Source organism: Pezoporus wallicus, unplaced genomic scaffold, assembly GCF_028554395.1.
Source record: "Pezoporus wallicus isolate ANWC-B61680 ecotype Strahan unplaced genomic scaffold, APGP_CSIRO_Pwel_v1 contig_10548, whole genome shotgun sequence".
NCBI classification, from domain to species: domain Eukaryota; kingdom Metazoa; phylum Chordata; class Aves; order Psittaciformes; family Psittacidae; genus Pezoporus; species Pezoporus wallicus.
This window is the reverse complement of record NW_026639416.1, coordinates 261,832-281,313: the sequence shown is the minus strand read 5'-3', so window position 1 is coordinate 281,313 and position 19,482 is coordinate 261,832. Positions and strand designations below refer to the sequence as shown.

The 19,482-nt window shown below is 42.9% G+C and overlaps 1 protein-coding gene across 1 annotated transcript in view; it reads left to right on the top strand.

The window, feature by feature from the left end:
- FBXW8 (F-box and WD repeat domain containing 8) overlaps positions 1-19,482 on the top strand; it is a 53,986-nt gene that overhangs the window by 16,067 nt on the left and 18,437 nt on the right. Inside the window, exons 5-6 of the mRNA XM_057414638.1 lie at positions 10,615-10,772; positions 18,302-18,498. Of these exons, the coding sequence (XP_057270621.1) occupies positions 10,615-10,772; positions 18,302-18,498 (355 nt within the window). The remainder of the gene's footprint in view (positions 1-10,614; positions 10,773-18,301; positions 18,499-19,482) is intronic.

Below are 19,482 nucleotides of genomic sequence, written 5' to 3'. Positions count from 1 at the left end.
TTTCTCTCCCTGCTTATAGTATTGTACTTAATGGCATTGTGCTTTCAAATTTGTAATAAAAGTGTAATGAATCTGGTGATCAATAGTAGCTGTTGCATTCGTTCAGTACTGAAGAAGTAATTTAATAGCTGAGGTTAGCAGAAGTCAATATTCTTCTCAGTATAAATATCAATTATCTGTTACATTTAAGGATTATATCTCCAGTTTCACAAACACTTACGTGCTTATATATGTGAATAATACTAGGTTACAGGGAGACTGGCTGTATGCGTAAGGCTAAACTCGTACAAGGCTTCAGAAGTCAGTGATGATCTTAAGGCTGCTTTTGTGTGTGGCATTTCCTGGGGTTTCTCAGCAGTGGCCTGTGGCATCATTTACCTTTCTTTCTTCTGTGGTCAGGCTGCTGCACTGGATCAGATAGGGCTGCTCAGTTTTTAGGTGGGTTTTTGCTGCCTGACTTTGGGGAGCAGCTGCAGCACTCTGGCTCAGCTTGGTCAGACCAGCCAGGCATTACATTCTGTCTTTATAGCTGGAAACTGTGGCAGTGCACAGCAGCTGCTCCCAGGTTTCAGGATGCTCAAGTTGGGATCTTGGGAGATCAGAGAATGGTTCTAAAAATCAAACAAGGGGGGTGGAGAGCAAGGATCCCCAGCAGAAATGCTGGGGCTGTTGTGCATTTGGAGTCTTTAGCAAGTCTGGGAACAACCTTTCTTGATGTGACCCTGCGCTGTGATAGACCTGATCTTGTTTTCTTCACTGTCCAGCACTGTTTGAAGCAGTAAAGTGGGGTAATTTTTATTTAGAGGTTTTTTATTTTACTCTTTCTGAAAAGGAGTTTGTGCAAGCTCTGAGCAGAGTGACCGGGAGCAGCAGCCACAAGCGTGTTGGAGGCAGTTTGCCTGAAGTGCTTCAGGAGGAGATCTCTTTTGTTCACGTTATGTAAGGAAGCAAAGATAAACTGTGCAGGGTTAGCTCTTCCTTAGAGAAATGCACCTATTTCATGGACTCTCCTCTTCTCTCCACACTGCTGCCAAAGCTCAAGCCAGAAGATGGCAGAATATCAAGGATTGATTAAGCGCAACCTGAGCTGCGAGTGGAAGGTGGCTGCTAGCAGCTCCTCTTTCTCCGAGCGCCTTGCATTTCCTGGCTGACATCAGATAATTCAATCCGGCCTGCACAGAGCATCTTGTGTTTATCATTAAATTTTCATCCCAGCGGTTACGACGCTTGTTTTCTGGGTCAGACCTTGAATCCCTTTTCATTTGAGACAGTGGTGTTTGTGGTTACCTCACTCCCAATCAATGTTGTATTCGCCAGCCTTTCTACAGTTACATGTCTCGAAGGATCTTCTTTAAAGGGATGCTGTCCTCCCCCTCCCCTCTGTATTCAATTCAAATGTAGTTTTATCTATTAAGTCAGAGTTTACTTAAAGCAATTATATGCCTGCTCGCTTGGCTTTTATAAATTACCACTGGTGATTGGGTTCACTGCACCTAATGCTGTTGTATGCTTGGTTGCAGTGCAGAATGCCTGGATTTCTTCATCGTCTTTTAATAAAAGCTTATTTATATCTTTCAAGCAAGCACATGTTCAGACAGGAAAACTGCTGCTTTCTTTTTCTGGGCAGTATTGACAGCCACACTGATGGGCATCGGCAGGCAGAGGTTTGGTCATCCTGGAGACGCCGATCTCAGAGCATGTGTCTGGTCCTTGTTTGAACTGTGTTGTCATTACACAGTGGATCCTGTGGTGTAACATGTAGTGTGTTGTGAGACTGTGTTGCTGTCTGTGTGGAATACACGTGTGGCTGTTCTTGAGCTGTGTGGCAAACCTGCCTTGTGTTGGTGGCTGTCATCTTACCTCACAACTCTTACTGTAAAACCCCACCAGGTCTGCTGTGAGGCAGGGTGATGTTTTAGTGTGCAGGGTGTTAACTTTTATGCTTGCAGAAGGGGCACTTTGGCTTTACTGCTGCTGTTTGTAGCTCTGAAAGCTTCCCAAATGAAAATAAACAGGAGCCAGTCCATCCTTCCAAATACCCAGATATATAAAGGTATCTGCTTTTTCTTTCTTCAGTTTTCCTTAGCTGAAGAAAGAATGGTAAACTGTTAGTGAAGAGCTCGCATAAATGGAAATACAGGGGTATGCTTCTGCTGTGCTACTGCTGTTAGAGACCCATCTAGCAGATGCTGTGTGGAGTCCCTGCCCCTCTTACAGGCTAGGCTGGGAATCAGCCTGTGGTTCGTCTCTTCACAGTTTCCTCCTTCCCCCATAAGTATTGTCATCTTTCCTAGAGACTTCATTTTCTTGGGTTACATCTAGCGAGATTTTGCTGCTCTGGAATGCCTCCATAAATCAGTAGATGAGCACTTCCTCCCTCTCAGGGTGGAGCAGACCTAGCACACATGGTATTTCTCCAAGTGATGCTTGATAAAGGTAATGAGAAGGAAAAGAACTTCCTAAACACTCTGTGTAGTTGGGGGAATCGTCTGGTTTAGAAGTAGTGATAAATTTTGATTCTCTCATACTGAGGAATGCCCTGAAATGATTTTCATACAGTTGCCTTTGTTCTGAAGAGTCTTATGGGGGTTACAGTTTAAACACTGCAGCACTTCCAGACAATTTGGACCTTAACAGTTTAAGTCATTATGAGCAACATAATGTAAGTAGCTACTACTATGTGGTGGGTGTCTTTGTTCTCTGTGATCACCTCCCAGTCTACTTCCCTTATGTTCAAAGGTGACCTGCAAATGACTTGCTGTTCTTTTCAGCTTCATAATGATGTGTGAAACTAGCCCGAAAGGCTTGAAAACACTTCCCTGCACTTTCCAAACTTCATGTCAACTCTCATCTAATTTGGTTTGGGTTTCTTTGGTTTTTGCTATAGGGCTTGTGGGTTATTCTCAAGGTATTTGTTATTAGCTCTTGCATCTTAATTCAGTGTGCAGACCTGAGGAAACCAAAATATTAATTAGTAATGAAAATGAATCAAAGTTAACAAACTGAAGTCTTGAACAGCAGCCTGAATAAACCCCTGCCTTGCTTAATTGCTTGAATTGTGCTTGTATAATGGCACAACTTTGATAGGTTTCTCCCTCCCCTCTTGGTGACTGAGAGCCTGGATGTAAAACAAAGCAGTAAGGCAGAAGGTAAAATGCTTGCCTTTTTCCTTCAGCCCTCCCTAGACCTTTTGTGTCATCTTCACTCATTCTCATCATTGTTAAGAGATAGTCAGTGTCAGACCTTCCTTTTTTTCACGTGAGTCACCTTTAGGAGGGTTGAAAAGGGGATGACATCATTTCAGAGCGGTCAGATGACAAACTACGGGAGTTAGGTAAGGTTGTGTTCAGTGACAAGCACGTTGGCTTCTCTGTCAATTATGGAAAAGAGCCTTTCAGGTGAAACCAAGAGCAGAAGCTTGATCCCGACTCTTTGTGAAAGATGCTTTGCCAGCCTGCCTGACCATGGAGCTATTGATTTACCTCTGGGTTGTGCTAGGTGCAGATGAATGCGCTGCTGCAGCGAGACGGGCTGTGTGCTTAGTAATGCCCAGTTCTCAAGTCACAGTTGTTATTTTTGAGCTTGCAAAGCCTGATTTTCTCCTGAGAGCAGACAAACCCATCCTTCTTTCTGGTAAACTTATCATTGCACTTTTACTGTTTCCCCAGCCTACCAGCCCCTGTGCTTTTGCCATCAGTGTCTGGAGTTCAGGTGATACTTACCCTCTCTGCTGTTTGCAGTATGTTGCAGTCTGTGTCCCTTCCAACACGTAAACGTTCCAAGTTACATCGTCTTCCAGTGGAGTTTTCTCCCCTGTATCTGAAACTGGAGCCATTGATTTATTTGTTGCATTATGTGTTTGTCCTTTAGGAAATAACAGGTCTGATGGAGCAGATCCTCCCCAGATTGCAACCCAATTCCTCTTGAATTCTTTTGATAAAGATGATTTATTTCTTTTCCTCCTGCCATGACAGTACCCACAGTATTATGTTTCCTTGATCAGAGCAACTGGTTGAATCAGTGGGCCTGGGCTGATGCAAGACACTGGAACTTTGATCTAAATGATGGGAGTTTCTTGGCCTTAAGGAAATTACTAGAGACAGTTTGTCTTTCTCTAACTGCTGCTTTTGTAAGTGTTCATTAAAGTGTTTTTCCTGCCATATAACCCTTTGGCTTGATTCTATTCCCTTGGTATGACATTTACATCCACTTCAAATTAATAAGGAGGTGAGGCACACAGAAGTACTTGGGATGGAAAAATACTAATTCTATTACAGATAACAACAATAACCTGCAGAAGAACTGCGCGTTATCTCCTGCAGCTTAACCCACTTTCTAGAGCTGTGGTTTCCTAAATAAGGCTATAAGAAGGAAAGTATAAGCTCTTTGCAGCTCAGTATCTATGAGTGATCCACAGATGGACGTGGGTTGATGAATGGGGAAGTCATGTTCCCAGCAGAAGAGTTTGGGAATGCTCAGAATGTGCTTCCTACATGTTCAATCTTAGTGTTTCCAGATCCGTTTTGGTACAAGTTAGTCACTTTTCTCATAGCTGCACTCATGTCTCAAGCAACCCAAAATAGTGTTGGGATGAAATCAGGGACATTACTTGTCTGCTTCACGTTCTTCTACCTGTGTTAGGATTGTTTCAGATGCTGGGTTTGGTTTAACCCCATCTGTTTTTTTCTTGTATTTTATGGCATAGCTTTCTGCTGTGCTTTATAATGGCAGAAAATTTTCTCTTTCTTGTTTCATTTGTATTGGTTATTGTGTTCTATTTATATGCCTTTCTGCCATATAGAGTAGTTGTTAACTCCTTGCTTGTAGCTTCTTTTTCCTGAATCTTTCCCTTAAGGAATCCCTTAGCCAAGCTACCTGTTGATTATATACGTAGTGGCAAAATCAAAGTCTTCACATAATTGCTCTGTGAGGTATCTAACACTGTGATAAGTGTATCTAAGCATCATTATGCCTCATTTCAGAGAAGACTTGTTGGGTCTTAATGTTGAGTATAAAGAAAGTAATAGAATCCATTTCATTTCAGTATTGTATGTTGCCATTGTGGCATCTTCCAGCTTGCAGTGGTTGTGGTGAAGAGCTTTTGTTTGAAATGGAACGTTACGAATTACCACTGCCTCATGGAGAACATGAAGCTTAGGAGCAGTTTGAACCAGCTTCCAAAGGCGTTCGGGCTTGGGTTTATTTGGACCTTATTCTTAAGCCTCCTGAGGGGGTCACTGACTGCATACCTTAATTAACCACATGAAGGACTGGTTACTTGCTTTTGGTGGAATAGGGATGAAAGGTCCGAGATGCTTGTTGCAGCAAGACCATGCAAAATACTCATTATTTTACTTACTTATCAACAGGCATCCGTTCAAACAGAACTATAGCTGGCGACTGTTACTTGAGCAAAATTCCTACTGACTTCAATAAAATGCATTGACATTGTAAGGACTTCATAATAAGATCTGTTGAGTATTAACAGATGGTCACTGACTGCCTGAAACAAAGTTGTTGGGTTTTTTCTTGTGTTTTGTTGATCACCGCAGGTATCTGGAAACTGAACAGGCTTTGCCTTCTGGAAATCAAACCTGACTGTGAAACAAAGGGGGCTTCTTTCTCTTTCCTTTTTATTTCCTTGCTACAGATTCTTTAGAGAAAACACGGAAAATATGAACTGATTTCTGAGATATCTTTGGTGTTCACACCAACTTAGTGTAGTAAGACTTGCCCTGGCATCGTGTGCTTGAGACAGCCAACAAAATGGACTGTCACCAGCATCCTGTTTCACCAGCAACCCAGTTGACCTGCTCGTTGGAAGTGACATTCTGCAGTGCCAGCAGTAAGCAAGCCATGAAGGAAAGCAGTTTGTCTTTGCTGTGCCATGGACTGAAAACGAGGAGAGCCTCGACTGTTTTGAAAATGTTCCTGTTAACAGTTTTTCTTTTGTGTATTTGTCAGTTTATGTATTAGTTGCAGTTGTACTTTGCACAAACACTAATTAGACAGCCATCAACACTCAGGGCCAAAGGCTTACTAACAATGCAACTGTGATAGCAGGGTCTTAATTGGTTGAGTATAATTGTCATTAGGCAACGATAAAGACATCTGGGGCTCTGGAGAGAGATCAGCCTCCCCCTCCTCCTCCTCGTCCCCAAATTTGTTCTGGCTATGGCTGTCCAACACAGTTGAGCTTTTTTCAGATGAGACTCTGTGTTTTGACCAGTTTCCTGATGTTTTTCTCCTTATGAAATCGCCTGCCTCTTCAGCACCACTTCATTAGAGCAATGCCCAGGCTGCATCTCGGCTTCCTCCCACATGTGCTCTGCACTTCACCACCTGCTTCCCAGCCATCATGGGACATCAGCAGCTTTTAACCCCCAGCTCTTTTCTCCTTCAGTCTTCTGCTTTCACTCATGTGAGAGGGCACGAGGAAATGGTTCATCTCATTATGACATTACTGCCAATAAAAAGTAGTTGAAATGCTTTTGATTAGTGAGTAGGTATTTTTATTATGCTGCATTTGTAGATACCATAAGAGTTTAATCTATTTTTGTGCCGTTTCTCTGTACCATATGCATTCCAGCTATTGTTGCTCCATTTCAGCAAGGTTTTTATGTGTATCTGTAAAGCTTAAGCTGAATTTGCAGACTCATTTTAACAGATGTATACATATCTGTCCAGAATTACAGAACTGGCTTGTCAAGGAGTATAGTTAGAAGATTACAGCTCCTGTCTTTCTCCTGCTGCTGCTTTTCATGTGTATACACTGAAACGTTCAAAAGAGCAAGAGGTGACATGTAAGTCTGTTGGAGAAACTGAGTTACTTGGGTGCAGAGTGTCTGTTGAGCGCTAAGAGGGGGATGACTGGGCCTGGTAAGTAGGGATTGAAGCACGCAGACCCCTGAAACTGTGTGGATGAAACGCCTTGGAAGGCATCAGGGCAAGGAGAGGGGGAAACCTAGGATTGTAAGCAAGAGAATTTTACCTGTGCTTGGGAAAGCAAGACTTTGGACAGCCTTTCTAAAAGGAAGTGAATCAGGTGTGGTCTTTCAGATGGTTTGGTTCTGCTCTGAGGCATCTTTCATTCAGCAGCTGGTAACCCAAGTAGATATTCATGGCGAAGTGTAGAAGTTGTGGTAGGAAATGAATAGAAATACTGACATTATCTAGAAATAGGTTTTGTGAAGTGCAGCATGTGCATGTTGCACTCTTCAGCCATCTATTGCTATGGCAGAGTTGCCAAGTGTCTGCAGTAAAGTGGCCTATTTATTTTTTTACAGCAAGGCAGTGCTTTACTAGTTTAAAAGCCTTTTGTTGTGGTAACAAATTGAAAGAGTGCTGCTCTTTACAGCAGCACTGAAAGCAGGGAGTTGAACCTGTTAAATTTTTTAGTTCTGAATTGGATTCATCTGAGTTTGAAATTCTTCCAGTTCTCTTCTGGTGGAGGCCCAGTCTATGCTGGAAATGGGCATGTGGTGGTGATGGCCAATGGAGCGTATTGTCAGCTGAGGAGGTGGTTTTTGTCTCCCATTTCCCCATGCTGATTCCCTGCCCAAACTTAGACCTCTGCTTGTGTTTCCATCATGGTCTTGTAACATCTCTCCAGATCCTTTAGGTTTGCTGCGTGGGACTGATTTGCTGTCATGCTGCACTGGGAAGGATGAGTGTGCTGAGTGAGATATAGTGGTAGGGATGCAGGAAGGATGGGGGCAAAGATGCCTTGCTGCCATCCTCCCACTTCTTCCTGATGAACATAAAGCCCTTGTCCTTTCTTGAAGTGCTCTGATGAAAGCTCTTCAGCATGTACCTATCTTTAGGCTCAAACTTAAACAGAGGAGATTTAGGTTAGATATAAGGAAGAAATTCTTTACTGTGAGGGTGGAGAGGCACCGGAGCAGGCTGCCCAAGGAGGTTGTGAATGCTCCATCCCTGGAAGTGTTCAAATCCAGGTTGGATGGGGCTTGGCGCAACCTGGTCTAGTGGAAGGTGTTCCTACCCATGGCAGGAGGTTGGAACTGGATGATCTTAAGGTCCTTTCCCACCCAAACCAGTCTGTGATTATATGATTCTATCCATCATGGGAGACGAGGAGGATGAGGAGACTACAGGGAAGTATGGTGCAGAGCCAACCAAGCAGAGACAGTTCTTGCTTTAAAGCAGGTCCCAGCACAAACACATCAATTCGAGTGAAGTTTATTTCAAACGGATAGGAACCTTTGGTCGTTTGTTGTAGTCTGAGCTTAGCTGTAGAGGTGCTTCAGGTCTTTCAAGAACAAAGAATGGTTCAAGCTGAATTTTGACTTGGTTGAATTCAGAGCTAGAATTAATTTAAGCACTTGCTGTGGTGCTGTGATGTTGGAGCTTTCATTCCAGGATTGCAGTCCCTGTTCTTTTTTATGGATGGTGGTGTGTCTTGAGTCCTGAATCCCTTGCATTGCATGCTAGATACTAAAACCATAAGCAGTGCACTCAGAAAATTAGCCAGCCCTGTGTCTTTTCTCTATTCCTGTCATTCTGTTTCTCCATCTGTTAGTCTCTCTTTTTACATTCCTACACTGGACTATATGAGAGCGAGTATGTGTATGCACTAGGAGGAGATGCTGTTCTTCTGTGCTTATTTGGGGATGAAAATGAATATTCTGTCAACTCTACCAGTATTTTATGTCTCTCTTGGGACTTAGTTTTCAGGGTCACTTACTGACAGGAGAATTTTTGGCTTCCCCCTTGGGAGTAATCTGCTGCTCTTTGCAGTTAAGCTTGAAAACATGACCCCAACCAACTCAAACATAAAGGGAAACACAAAGCAGCTCAAAATTAAAATGCTTCCAAATGTTATGTGTGTGTCTTGTTGAAGGGGACAGCAATAGATCTTTGCAGTTATCTGTCCCACTGTGTTCTGTCTCCTAAGTTTTAAAATATATCTGAAATAAGCACTTTTTGGTGTTGTAAACTGATGTTGTGGACTGATCTGGATTGCTTTTCCGACCAGCATGGAATATTTTGCTTTGGGGAAGGAAGCTTCTTTCTTGATCTATTCTTTTGAAATAGTGCTGCTGTAAATTCGAGATGAAAGCAGGATTTGAAGGGGGATTTGGGCCTCATTTGCAGAAGGAGGAAAAGGGAGAAGTGCTTTTCCCACCCTATTCTCTCATTTTCTTCTCTCTTACTGTGTAAAACACTGATGAGGAAGGCAGGTGAAAAGGACACAGTTCTCTCTTCCCAATTCAGTGCAGAGAATTAATGTGCATCTCTTTCTGCTTGACAGGTTTCACCGCCCCCTCAGGCACTTTAATTAGTTGTATGAAGTGGAGCATTTTCACCCAGAGATGTTGGGAGTGATCTGCTCGGAGTACCTGTAACCCATTGCATGGTACTCCCCAGAGAACTGGGTAACCCGAGTCTAAGTCCAGCATCTTCTGAATCTTTATTAAGCACTTCACCTCCCTTGTAAATAACTGTTTTCTTTTTCCCCTTATAGGGCAGCCAGATTTCTCATTGTTAGATCTTTGAGCCTTATGAGGATCATTCTTTTGAAATACTTTACCCCCCAAAAATGGGAACAAAGACGAAGCTGATGGAGCAGGTAGCATCCTGCTTTTTCCTACAGAATCCAAGTCCCAGCTGTGGCAGAGAAAGACATCTGAGACTGTTTGACAGTGTTGATTGTCATAGTTCTGTCCGAACTCAGTTACTGAACTGTTCCAAATGGCTATTGCACTGTGTTCTTTGACCAGTCTTAGAGGGAGCTTCTCCTCCCTCTCCTGTGTCCTCTGTGACATAGAGGAAGCAGAGTTTCGAGGGGGGGGTTCTTTAATAGGATGTTGTGTGCTGCAGGAAAGATGACACAGACCCATTTCTGTGTTGCTTGCTGTGTAAAACCTTTGTTCATTTAGATACATTCGGTATTATCTGGGAAGTGTAGTTCTGTTTTTTCGTGTTCTCACTGGCACACTGATGCTAAACTACAGGTTTTTCTGATGTTTCAGTGGAGAGCCTTCTGCAGAGAAGGCAGCACTTTATTCTAGTAAGTGTTCATTCTAAAGACAACCCTTGATAGTATTAATAAAATAATTAGTCTTCAGAGGCGTAGGCAAATCTGATCTGTTGGTGAGACATTAAGAAGTTTCTATGAAGAGCAGTGGGTTGGATGGGTGTATGTGTGTGAGTGCTTGTGTGTATGTACATAAACGCTCTGATTAAACAGCCTTTCCTTGGCCCAGCCACAATCACGGACTTTTAAAGACCAAAAAGAAGCAGTTTGAAGTTTTGCCATGACTTGTTGCTTGATTGCCTTCTCCCCCTTGAGCACAGCTCTACTTGCATTCTGGTTGTAAACCTAATATTGATGGTTGGTAACATGTGGTAGCTCAGTCGTGTCATTCTTGTAGCTCCAGTTTACTGCCTTAGACTTGATGTTACATTCAGTAAATGGGAATAAAATGAGCAAAGTTGATGGGCTTGTGTACAGAGTGTGTGTGTAAACAGGAGGAGAATCACTCCAGGAGCTGTAGATGGTGTTGGGTTTTAAGATGCTTTTTGTTTCTTCCTCCCTCCTCCCGCAGTTCCCCTTTCAGATGTTTGGGGGTGAACAATAGCCTTCTTTTCCAGATACACATCAGGAGAAGTGAGGTTGTGGGACACTCGCACCTGGGACTACACAGCCCCCATTCTGGAAGCAGTGCATGGTCCTGGTGATGCTGGACCTCGGCCACATGTCTCCTTTGTGAGGATAAACAGCTCCCTGGCTGTAGCAGCTTACGAGGACGGTAAGTAACCACAACTCTCCTCCCTATTGGAAAAAAAAAAGGGCTTTACAAAAATGAAGCAGCTGTGCTCAGCTTTTTGTGTGTCTGTAATCCTGTATCCACACACACACGCACACACTTGCTTTTATGTGAGAAAGTTGGCCAATAACCCTAAATGCATTAGGAGGCATTGGAACATAGCACCTATTAAAGCTGATGTTTAATTCCTACTGGAACTGCTACACAAAGCTGGAGTGCCAGGCTGTCATCCAGCCAAGCTATCTTAAGCAAATAACTTGTTTTGCTATAAAAATATTACATTTTCTTCCACCAGCCTTCTCCTCTGTCCAAAACTCCCTTGGGATGCTGTGGAGCTTTGTGATGGGAATACTGGTAAACTTGCATGTGATTAATCTGCATCCTCTCTTGGCGTAGCGTATGGATGCACATTTTCTCCACGGAAGTGTTGGTTTGCAGTGGTGGGTTATTACATACTTTGACCTAATATTTAATGAAACCTTAATAAAATCCTTGTTTTAAATACACTTAGATGTTTGTGTAATGGGTAACAAGAGACCAACAGGCCGTGGAAACAGCAATTGTAAAAGTCAGGTTTGGACAGTGCTGGCCAGTTGGGATCCTAGGCTGACTTGCTCACAGAGCTCAGCTCATCATCTGTCTTTAAAATGTATGATTTGACACTTGAAAACCTCTCCTTGGGTATGAATAAAGAGTATTTTGAAAGTTAGGGTGCTTGTAAACCTATTATCTTTGATCCTGACACGTCTGCATGTGAAGACAAAAAAGATGGGTAATCCCAATTAAATCTCTAATCTCTGTGGTTTAGTTTAGAAGTAAAGTTAATGCTTTATATGTGAAAATAACTGTTTTGAGATGATCAGCATCCTTAGTTGTTTTTCTAGCATGAATCATGCTGTAATGGTTTTCTGTGGCTAAAAATCGTTGATGGGCAGTGTTTTCTGCCAACAGCAAGTCTGCTGTTGCAGAAGACTCATTAATATTATTTACTCAAGTCATAGGAAATTATAACTGTGATAGTTTTAAGTGTTGGCTTTTTGTCCAGTGTACCAAACAATGAGGTTCTTTTGTTTGTTTTCTAGTCTCCCACTGAATAATCTAATAATCTGTTTGGGGTTTTTATCTGTCGCATTCCTTGTGTCAGTCCTGGGTGTGCTGTGACTAAACTAGTTTACATAAACCTTAGTGCCTTCTATTCTTTTGGGTAGAAATTTCAATGGGCTCTGTGGTATGGCAGTTAGTCTGATTTGAGAAGCCTGGTCAGAATAGATTAGTTTCTATGTGAATAGGGAATTATAAAGGCTGGTTTTAGAAATGTTGAGTAACTGGAAGCTGGAAGTGTGTATTTACACTTTGGTGGAGAGCATGATTTTCGGCTTGGGGAGGGAGAGGATGACTTTGAAGATAATGTGTTTGATTGTTCTTTGTTGTACTTTTCCAGCTCCCTTTTCTCTTTGTTTGTAAGTTTGACTAACACAGAGAAACCATCTGCTAGTGTTGGAGGTGGTGCTGTCAGGCAAAGAGTCTAGACTTCTCTGTCGAATCCCTGGCTCGCAGACTCGCTCAGATAACATCAGTTTCTCCCAGTTCAACAGAGCTCACGCAGCGATGTCCTTGGCACCCGATCACAGGGAAGAGCTAACAGGCAGATTCTGCTCGCGCCGTGCCTGCCTTACAGCACTGTTCTGCTGGTTCTGTAGTAGCAAACGCTTCCCAGGGCAGATGAAATATAGGAAGGAGAAAGATTTGTCTTCCTGGGATGCCTGCGTCCAGAGTGAATTGTAACTCCGTGATGGTACTAAAGCAAAATTGAATTATGACTTCGGGTGGATGTTTCCGACGGTGTCAGCCTCTGAGAAACAAGGAGAGGTAAATGAGGGAAAAATGTATGGGGGGGAAATGAAGTTCCCTCTGCCCATGCCAGTGCTCAGCGGGGGCACTCTATGTACACCTGGGGCAACGGGACTTGGCAACTTGATCCACAGTTGTGATTTTTGAATTCCAACCCACTGGCCTCATATTTCTTCTGCCTTGTTTCCTATTGTCAGCACTGGCAGTGCTCCAGTTTGATTTTACCACTAATTGTGTTGCACGTTACCGAACTGAAATGAATCAAATCAAAATGCTTTTCCTGGAGCATTAGATAAAGCAGGCGAGGGTTCTGGGTAATGAGCAGATGCTGCTAATGCAGGGACAGTAGAGGCCTTGCCAGGACTCCATCTGCTCCATGCTTGCCTGGCTTTGGCTGGGAGCCACAGCTTTTGGGAAACAGCAGTCTACTTCAGCCATCAGGCTCCCCCCTGTCCTCGGAGCCTCATAGTTTGACTTGAAAACAATGTGCTGCAACAAGAGAACATACTTTGGGTTCTTTATCTCTCTCTTAAGTGCTATGTTTCATACTCATGTAGGCATGGCAGGGAGATGCTGAGCTGCTGCCCTTCATGGTAGAGCTTTCAGACCTGTTGGGAAGAGTTCGTGGTACTTCACAAGTTGCAGAAGAGCAACATGGAGCGAAGGATGGTGGTTTCTGCAGGGATCAGAAGTGCTGTTGCTTGTTGGCAGGCTCCAGGAAGGGAATTCTGGCAGTGTTACTTTCTGGGACTCGAAATCTGCTGTTTTGTCCATTCTGATGCCCTTAAAACTGCTCACAGGTATTGTCCCTTCTGTACCCTCTCTGCAAAGCTAGAAAGGGAGTATTGCGCTTGGTGCCTTCTCCTAAGTGCAAGGATATGCTGTGGGATAGCAGGGAAAGAGCCTGGCTCAAAGAAAGGGAAAAGTTTTTGAAGGAAGTAGTATATTTATTCCCATTGGATATGTGCAGATGGCCTTGGATGCAGAACTCCTGGTTTGGGTAAATGGCATGGGATTTCACGTTAGGTCAGGGAGTCTGCCTCTGGAGTGCCCAAGTTGGGAAGAAAATACAGACTTTCTCATACATGCCTTTCCTGAGGGACTGTACAGGAATGGTGTCACTTGGAAATCTCTGTAAGAAGAGTGGTGGAGGTAAAAGATGACAGCATTTGGTGGAAGCTGATGTGGTTATGGTAAGGTAAAGGCACACCTCATGGCTGAGGTCTGGTCTCCTGCTGTTGAGTACAGTAAGTAACTTGCTGGATCTGCTGACAGTTGAGAAATGGCCTTGCAGTGAATATAACATGTAAAATCTCAGTTCATGAGCACCCAGCATCTCTCTGCTGAGGTTAAGGGACAACCGTATGTCGGTTGTCCCTCTGGCTGGAAATGATGTGGGGAGTTTTAAGACTTCAGGCTGGTGCTCCTTTCCACCTGGGTATTGCATCTACTGCTTGTACTCCATAGAAGTATGATGGTAGCTGGAAGTTACAAGGAAATGAATTAATGTTCCCAACTGGAAGAGAAGACTACATGTAAGAAGTGTTTTCAGGAGGTTTTATTCTGTTGAAATCAAGATGAAGGGGCAAGGCCCAAACAGCTTCTGAATGTAGATGGCAGCTCTGGCCTTACCACACAATGGTGTTCAGAATCTGAAGTGAATGACCATGCAAACCATGAACATGTTTGGATTCCCTGCTCTAACATAGACAAAATTCTGCCTTTGCCTTTTCTTTTTCCCTCCCAGATAAAGCACACGTAGGTTGCTTAACATCTCTTCTAAAGCTGACAGCAACTGCTAGCCCTGTTGTCTTCATGCGGAAGAGCTGATGTAATGGGTCTTTAAGAGCTGTGTGTAGTGTTTTCCACACCAAAGCACAGCCCTCCCTCCACTTAGGCAGGTTTGCTGTTAGCAGGTAGCACAAGCGGGCGGCCGTGCTCTGCTGCGACGTGCTGTATGACACTGACAAACACAACCAATATAGTACTGACAAATGGGATTTAATGTCTGATTTAAAAATGTGATTTAACACGTGATTTTGCCCAGAGGAGCTGGGGCTGCCCCATCCCTGGCAGTGTTCAAGGCCAGGCTGGACGGGCCTTGGAGCAAGCTGCTCTAGTAGAAGGTGTCCCTGCCTGTGGCAGGGCTATGGAACTGGAGGAGCTTTAAGGTCCCTTCCAACCCAAACCAGTCTATGATCCTTCTTTTGCCTGTGTTTGTGTTGCTTTTCCCTGTTACAGGAAAAGAGATACTGGTGGCAGAAGTGTTGCCTTTTATACCAGAGAGAGACCTGTCTGAAAACAGATGTAAAACCCAGCTGCTCTTGCAGGATGTCTTTTGTGCTTCCAGCTGCAAAGAGGAGAATAGCTAGAGACAGGCATTAATGGAGAACAGCTTCCAGCCATTCACCTTTGATCTAGCAAGAGATGTGTAATACTGGCTGATGCTTACTAAAGCTGGAGTACAGTCAGGATCTGTGGTGTGTTGTGTAAGGCACAGTAGTTTATAGATAAATGTTTTATCCAAATACCTGTCAACTGAGAGTAAATTGCAATAAATGGACCTTTCCTGAGGGCACATTTCAACAAGATATTGGGTTAGAATTTTGAATTCTTTGTACAACCTTGGCTGAACTGATAAACAAGACAACTGGTACAGCGATTGTAGTGTTAAGTGTCAGCAATCACAGCATCTTCATCAGCTTCTTGCACTTAACTAGTTTCCCGGAGCCAAGATGTAATTTAAGCAAGCTGTAAACTCTGAATCGAGGAATTTGAGGAGTTATTGTTAGAGTTCAATTGGAATAATCACAACTGTGGTGCAGATTTCAGCATGCTGAGAAAGTGTTGCTTATAATAGGGATTTAAGGGCTTTCTAATACTGTTAAGAATACAATAGTAAACCCAAAACCAGATACTGAGCATACTGTATGCTTGTAACCTTAACTTCACCTTAGCAAAGATACTGCTTTGGAAATGAAGTGCTGGTCGCTGCTGGAGGCAGGAAGATAGACTCTCTAAAGCAGTGATCTCATCTGCACTGGTAAATCTTATGCCTAATATTTTTCATGTTGCTATACTAATAACTAACTGTAATGGTGGCTTTTTTGTCCTGCCCTTACACAAACATGATTGACTGTTGCAAAGGCTTGCATGCTAATAAATACATCTTGCTGTTTCTGCAGTGAAATACAGAGTATTCTGAGGAGCACTTTTGGACCTGACGGTAACTTTACCTATTGATAAATACAGTGCAGTGTTTGCTTTCTCTGTGTAAAACTTGATAATGTTTTCCTGCTGTCATACAAGAATGCATACACCTCGTTTGACACTAGTGCCTTTCCAGAGGAGCTCCTTGCATGCAAGCAGTTGAAGCTTCCAACTGGTAACAAGTAAGATGATGGAGGATGTACATATAGTATCCTACACTCTTTTGGACGAGGGGAGAAGCATGGGGGACAAGCAACACCTTAGTAAGCAAGCAGTTCATCCTAATGAAAGAAAATGGTCTTTCTCTTGCTCTTTGCCTTCCTGAACAGTCCTTTTTTACTCGGTATACTGTGCTCCTTCATTAAACAGGTGTTAACTTGTGCCCTGACAAGTCACTTGGTTCTTTTTGATGTTACCAAGAATGTTTTCACACCACATTGCGAATCAGACGTTGCACACACTGTGTTTTATATCTTTTGGACAGATTTTTGCTATTGAACATGATAACAATGGCTTTCTTGCCCAGTTCTAGAGAGCTGAGCTATGAATTCTTGGCCTCTGACTTGAGTGTTTTGGGGTATTTTGCAGAACTTTCTCATGTTAATGCACTGTTAAAACCAGCAAAATGCTCAAACAAAAGCAAATCACCTTCCTTTTTTTCCCTTCACAAAAGTAGCTTTTAACTGGCTTAAATGTTCTGCAAAACAGTTGGAAATATGGAGAGGCTTGGCAGCAATATTCCTCATCTGATAAAAAAGTCCACTTCTAAGACCCATGATCGGCAATCATTGCAGTCTTTTCTGATGGATGGTTTTTTGCTTGCTTGTTTAAATCAGCTGTGCTGGAGGTGAGACTTCACCCATTCCCTTTGTCTCAGCTTGGAGCCAAGGACTCACTGTGGAGGCACAAAGCAACCAGGCTGCAGAGGGAATCCGAGCTTGTGCTGTCCATTTGTATTGGTTAACTTGTGTTAAGCCTAAGTATGTGTGATGTGAGCCTGCATTCTGTTTTTCCAAACCCGTTCAGCAGTTATTTACCTTTCAAGCAATTAACATAATTACCATTATGCTAAGAAGTAATTTTGGGAAGTTCTGCTCTGAGCCCTTATGACTCCATCGGGACAGTTTTAGTTGGGACTTATCTTTTTGATGGAAGCCTAATTGCAGTTTTGGCTTTGTGTGAACAAACAGAGGCAGCTAATTGTTTAGGCAAATAGCAGATTAATTTAAATATTCATCCCTAATAAAACAAAAATGGTCCCCATTATGGTCCTCATTCCCATGGCGAGGAATATGAATATTCAGTGGGAGTGCCATTAGACAGGAATCTTAAGGATTATCTGCATTATTTCACATTGGTAGCACTTTCCAGATACCAAATAATCTTTACAAAAGCTAACATAAATCAATTTAAACTCATTTAGATACCATTTCACTATGTGCAGTTTCATTACCACACTCTTGCTTCACCTCCTTTGGGACGTAGGAGGAGTGTTTGCAAACTGGCATTGGTGCCCGTCCACAGCTGTCTGTCAGAGCTTTTATGTCTCCTTCTGAAGGAATAGCTATCATTAATCATTTCATCATTAATGGCTCAAGTAGAAGGAAGGCTTCTCCAGCCCTGTCTGTCACATCTAAAGATTGCTTCTCTGTTAATTCAGTGCAAAGGTGGCCCAGAAGTCTCCAATTCTGTCTGGCCCTTCTGGTCTGTAATACACTCCCTGATTGCTTCGGGTTGCTCTTACTCAGATTACTGCTTTAATGTACCATGCTTTTAAATCAAGTATTGGTGATCTGTGCTGGGGAAAAATGCAGTTGCAAACCCTTTGTCTTTTTGGCTTACACTCCTGTATTCTTGGGGATTTGTATTCTTTAGCTTTTTGGACTCTTCTGCATTTTCTGTTTACCCAGAGCATCAGGATCAGGAGCTGGTTGTAAACGGTTAAGAATGGTATTAAAGTCCCTGACCTGATTGCTGTGTGTGCAGAGCTTCAGATTCTTCACTTAAAAACTCCTCTGTGTGTAGCAGGGTGGCTTCATTTTGAATGTGGGCTCTTCCTCACTATTTTTAGTGACCACGGAGGGCAAATACATAGTAGAACAAGAATTTAGGTGTGTGTTTAAGTCTGATCTTCCCCAAACGTGGCAATGTGGGAGAAGTCAGGCAGTCTTCCTCAAAATAGATACCAGTGTTTATTGAAAGTCAAAAATTAGGATTTATTTAGAGAGCAGCAAAGCCTTTAATGCCAGAGCATGTGATTTTGGAAAGTTTCCTCTGAACCTGTTACATGGTGCTGTGCTGCATCCTGAAGTTCTGGTTTCCTGCCCTACAGTCTCATTTCTGTATATTAACTTTTTTGCATTAGAATGCTTTTAAGCTTACATCTTTCAATGCTCTTTTAAAGTTCTGTTAAATTCTGAGCTAACACAGCAATTATCTTTTGTACACAGGGACAATTAGCATTTGGAACCTGATGTTCGGGCGGGAGCCAATCCATCATTACCAGCACAACCAGAGGATACAGGCTCTAGCTCTTGGTTCAGAGGGTGCAGTGGTAGCAACGGCATCTGGCTTCGAGGTCAAAGTGGAAAGCCCTGATGACAGAGGATTCTGGCAAACCACAGCAACATTTGACATTCAGAGACTGGTGAGTCTCCAGCTCCATTCCAGGAGCTCCTGATGCACCCATTATTTTTGGTACAGTTAAGAGGGGTCTTAGGAAAATCTTACAAGAACTAGATAACAGCATTATCAGCTAGAGGCTATGATTTAGAAGCAGGTTAATGGATGAGCCTTTCATCACTGAAGAGCAAGGGTGAAATGCTGGCTGAAGCTACAAGTGAAAATGAATAGAAGTCCATATGGTGCAGGAGGTTGGCTGTTTTTAATAATTTTTTTTTTGTCAACATTAAACTAAGTTGGCTCATTTTGTAAATCAGTTTTCTCGCGTAGAATTGGAGCTAAAACTCGAGGTCTCATTCCAGAGCAACGCGCTCTGATTAATTCTGAGGCAGGATATTGCAGACGAGCTAATAGCATCACTTGTGAAGCTGTAACTAGTTGTGCAGCTTCTTCAGGTTGCACCTTCTGTCACTCAAGTTTTGAAACTATTTTAATTAACACTCAGAAGCCATCCCGTTCTCTGAGGTTTGATTATGTCTCAGAGCATCCACATTGCTTTGAAAGGGGAAGGAAGTGTGTAGGAATAAATTGGCAAGGCAGCTTCTCTCCTATTGCAGGAAGCTGACTGCACATCTGATGGGTATGAAGCTGTGATTTAAGCCACACCAGACTAATCCCCAAAGTTGAGTCAGTTTTACAAGGCTTAAATCAACAACATCCCCAAACATTTAAAGAGGTTTCCCAGTAACAGTGTTAGAACACCACCATGCGCTGTGTTGTAGCTGGATCCATTTTGCTCTTGCATGTTGCTTGCTGTGAAAGGTCAGTGTGCCACATGTAAAAGATGTTCAGGACACCATGCTTTTTTCTAAGGTTGGGTTAGAAATCAACTGTGCTGTTAAGGAGTTTAAACCCCTCCTCTAGTGAGGCTTTCCAAACAGCATCTGAGCCATTTACTGAAATAGGAAGAGCAGCATCATTCTGGTCTTGTGACAGAAAATAAGGAGCT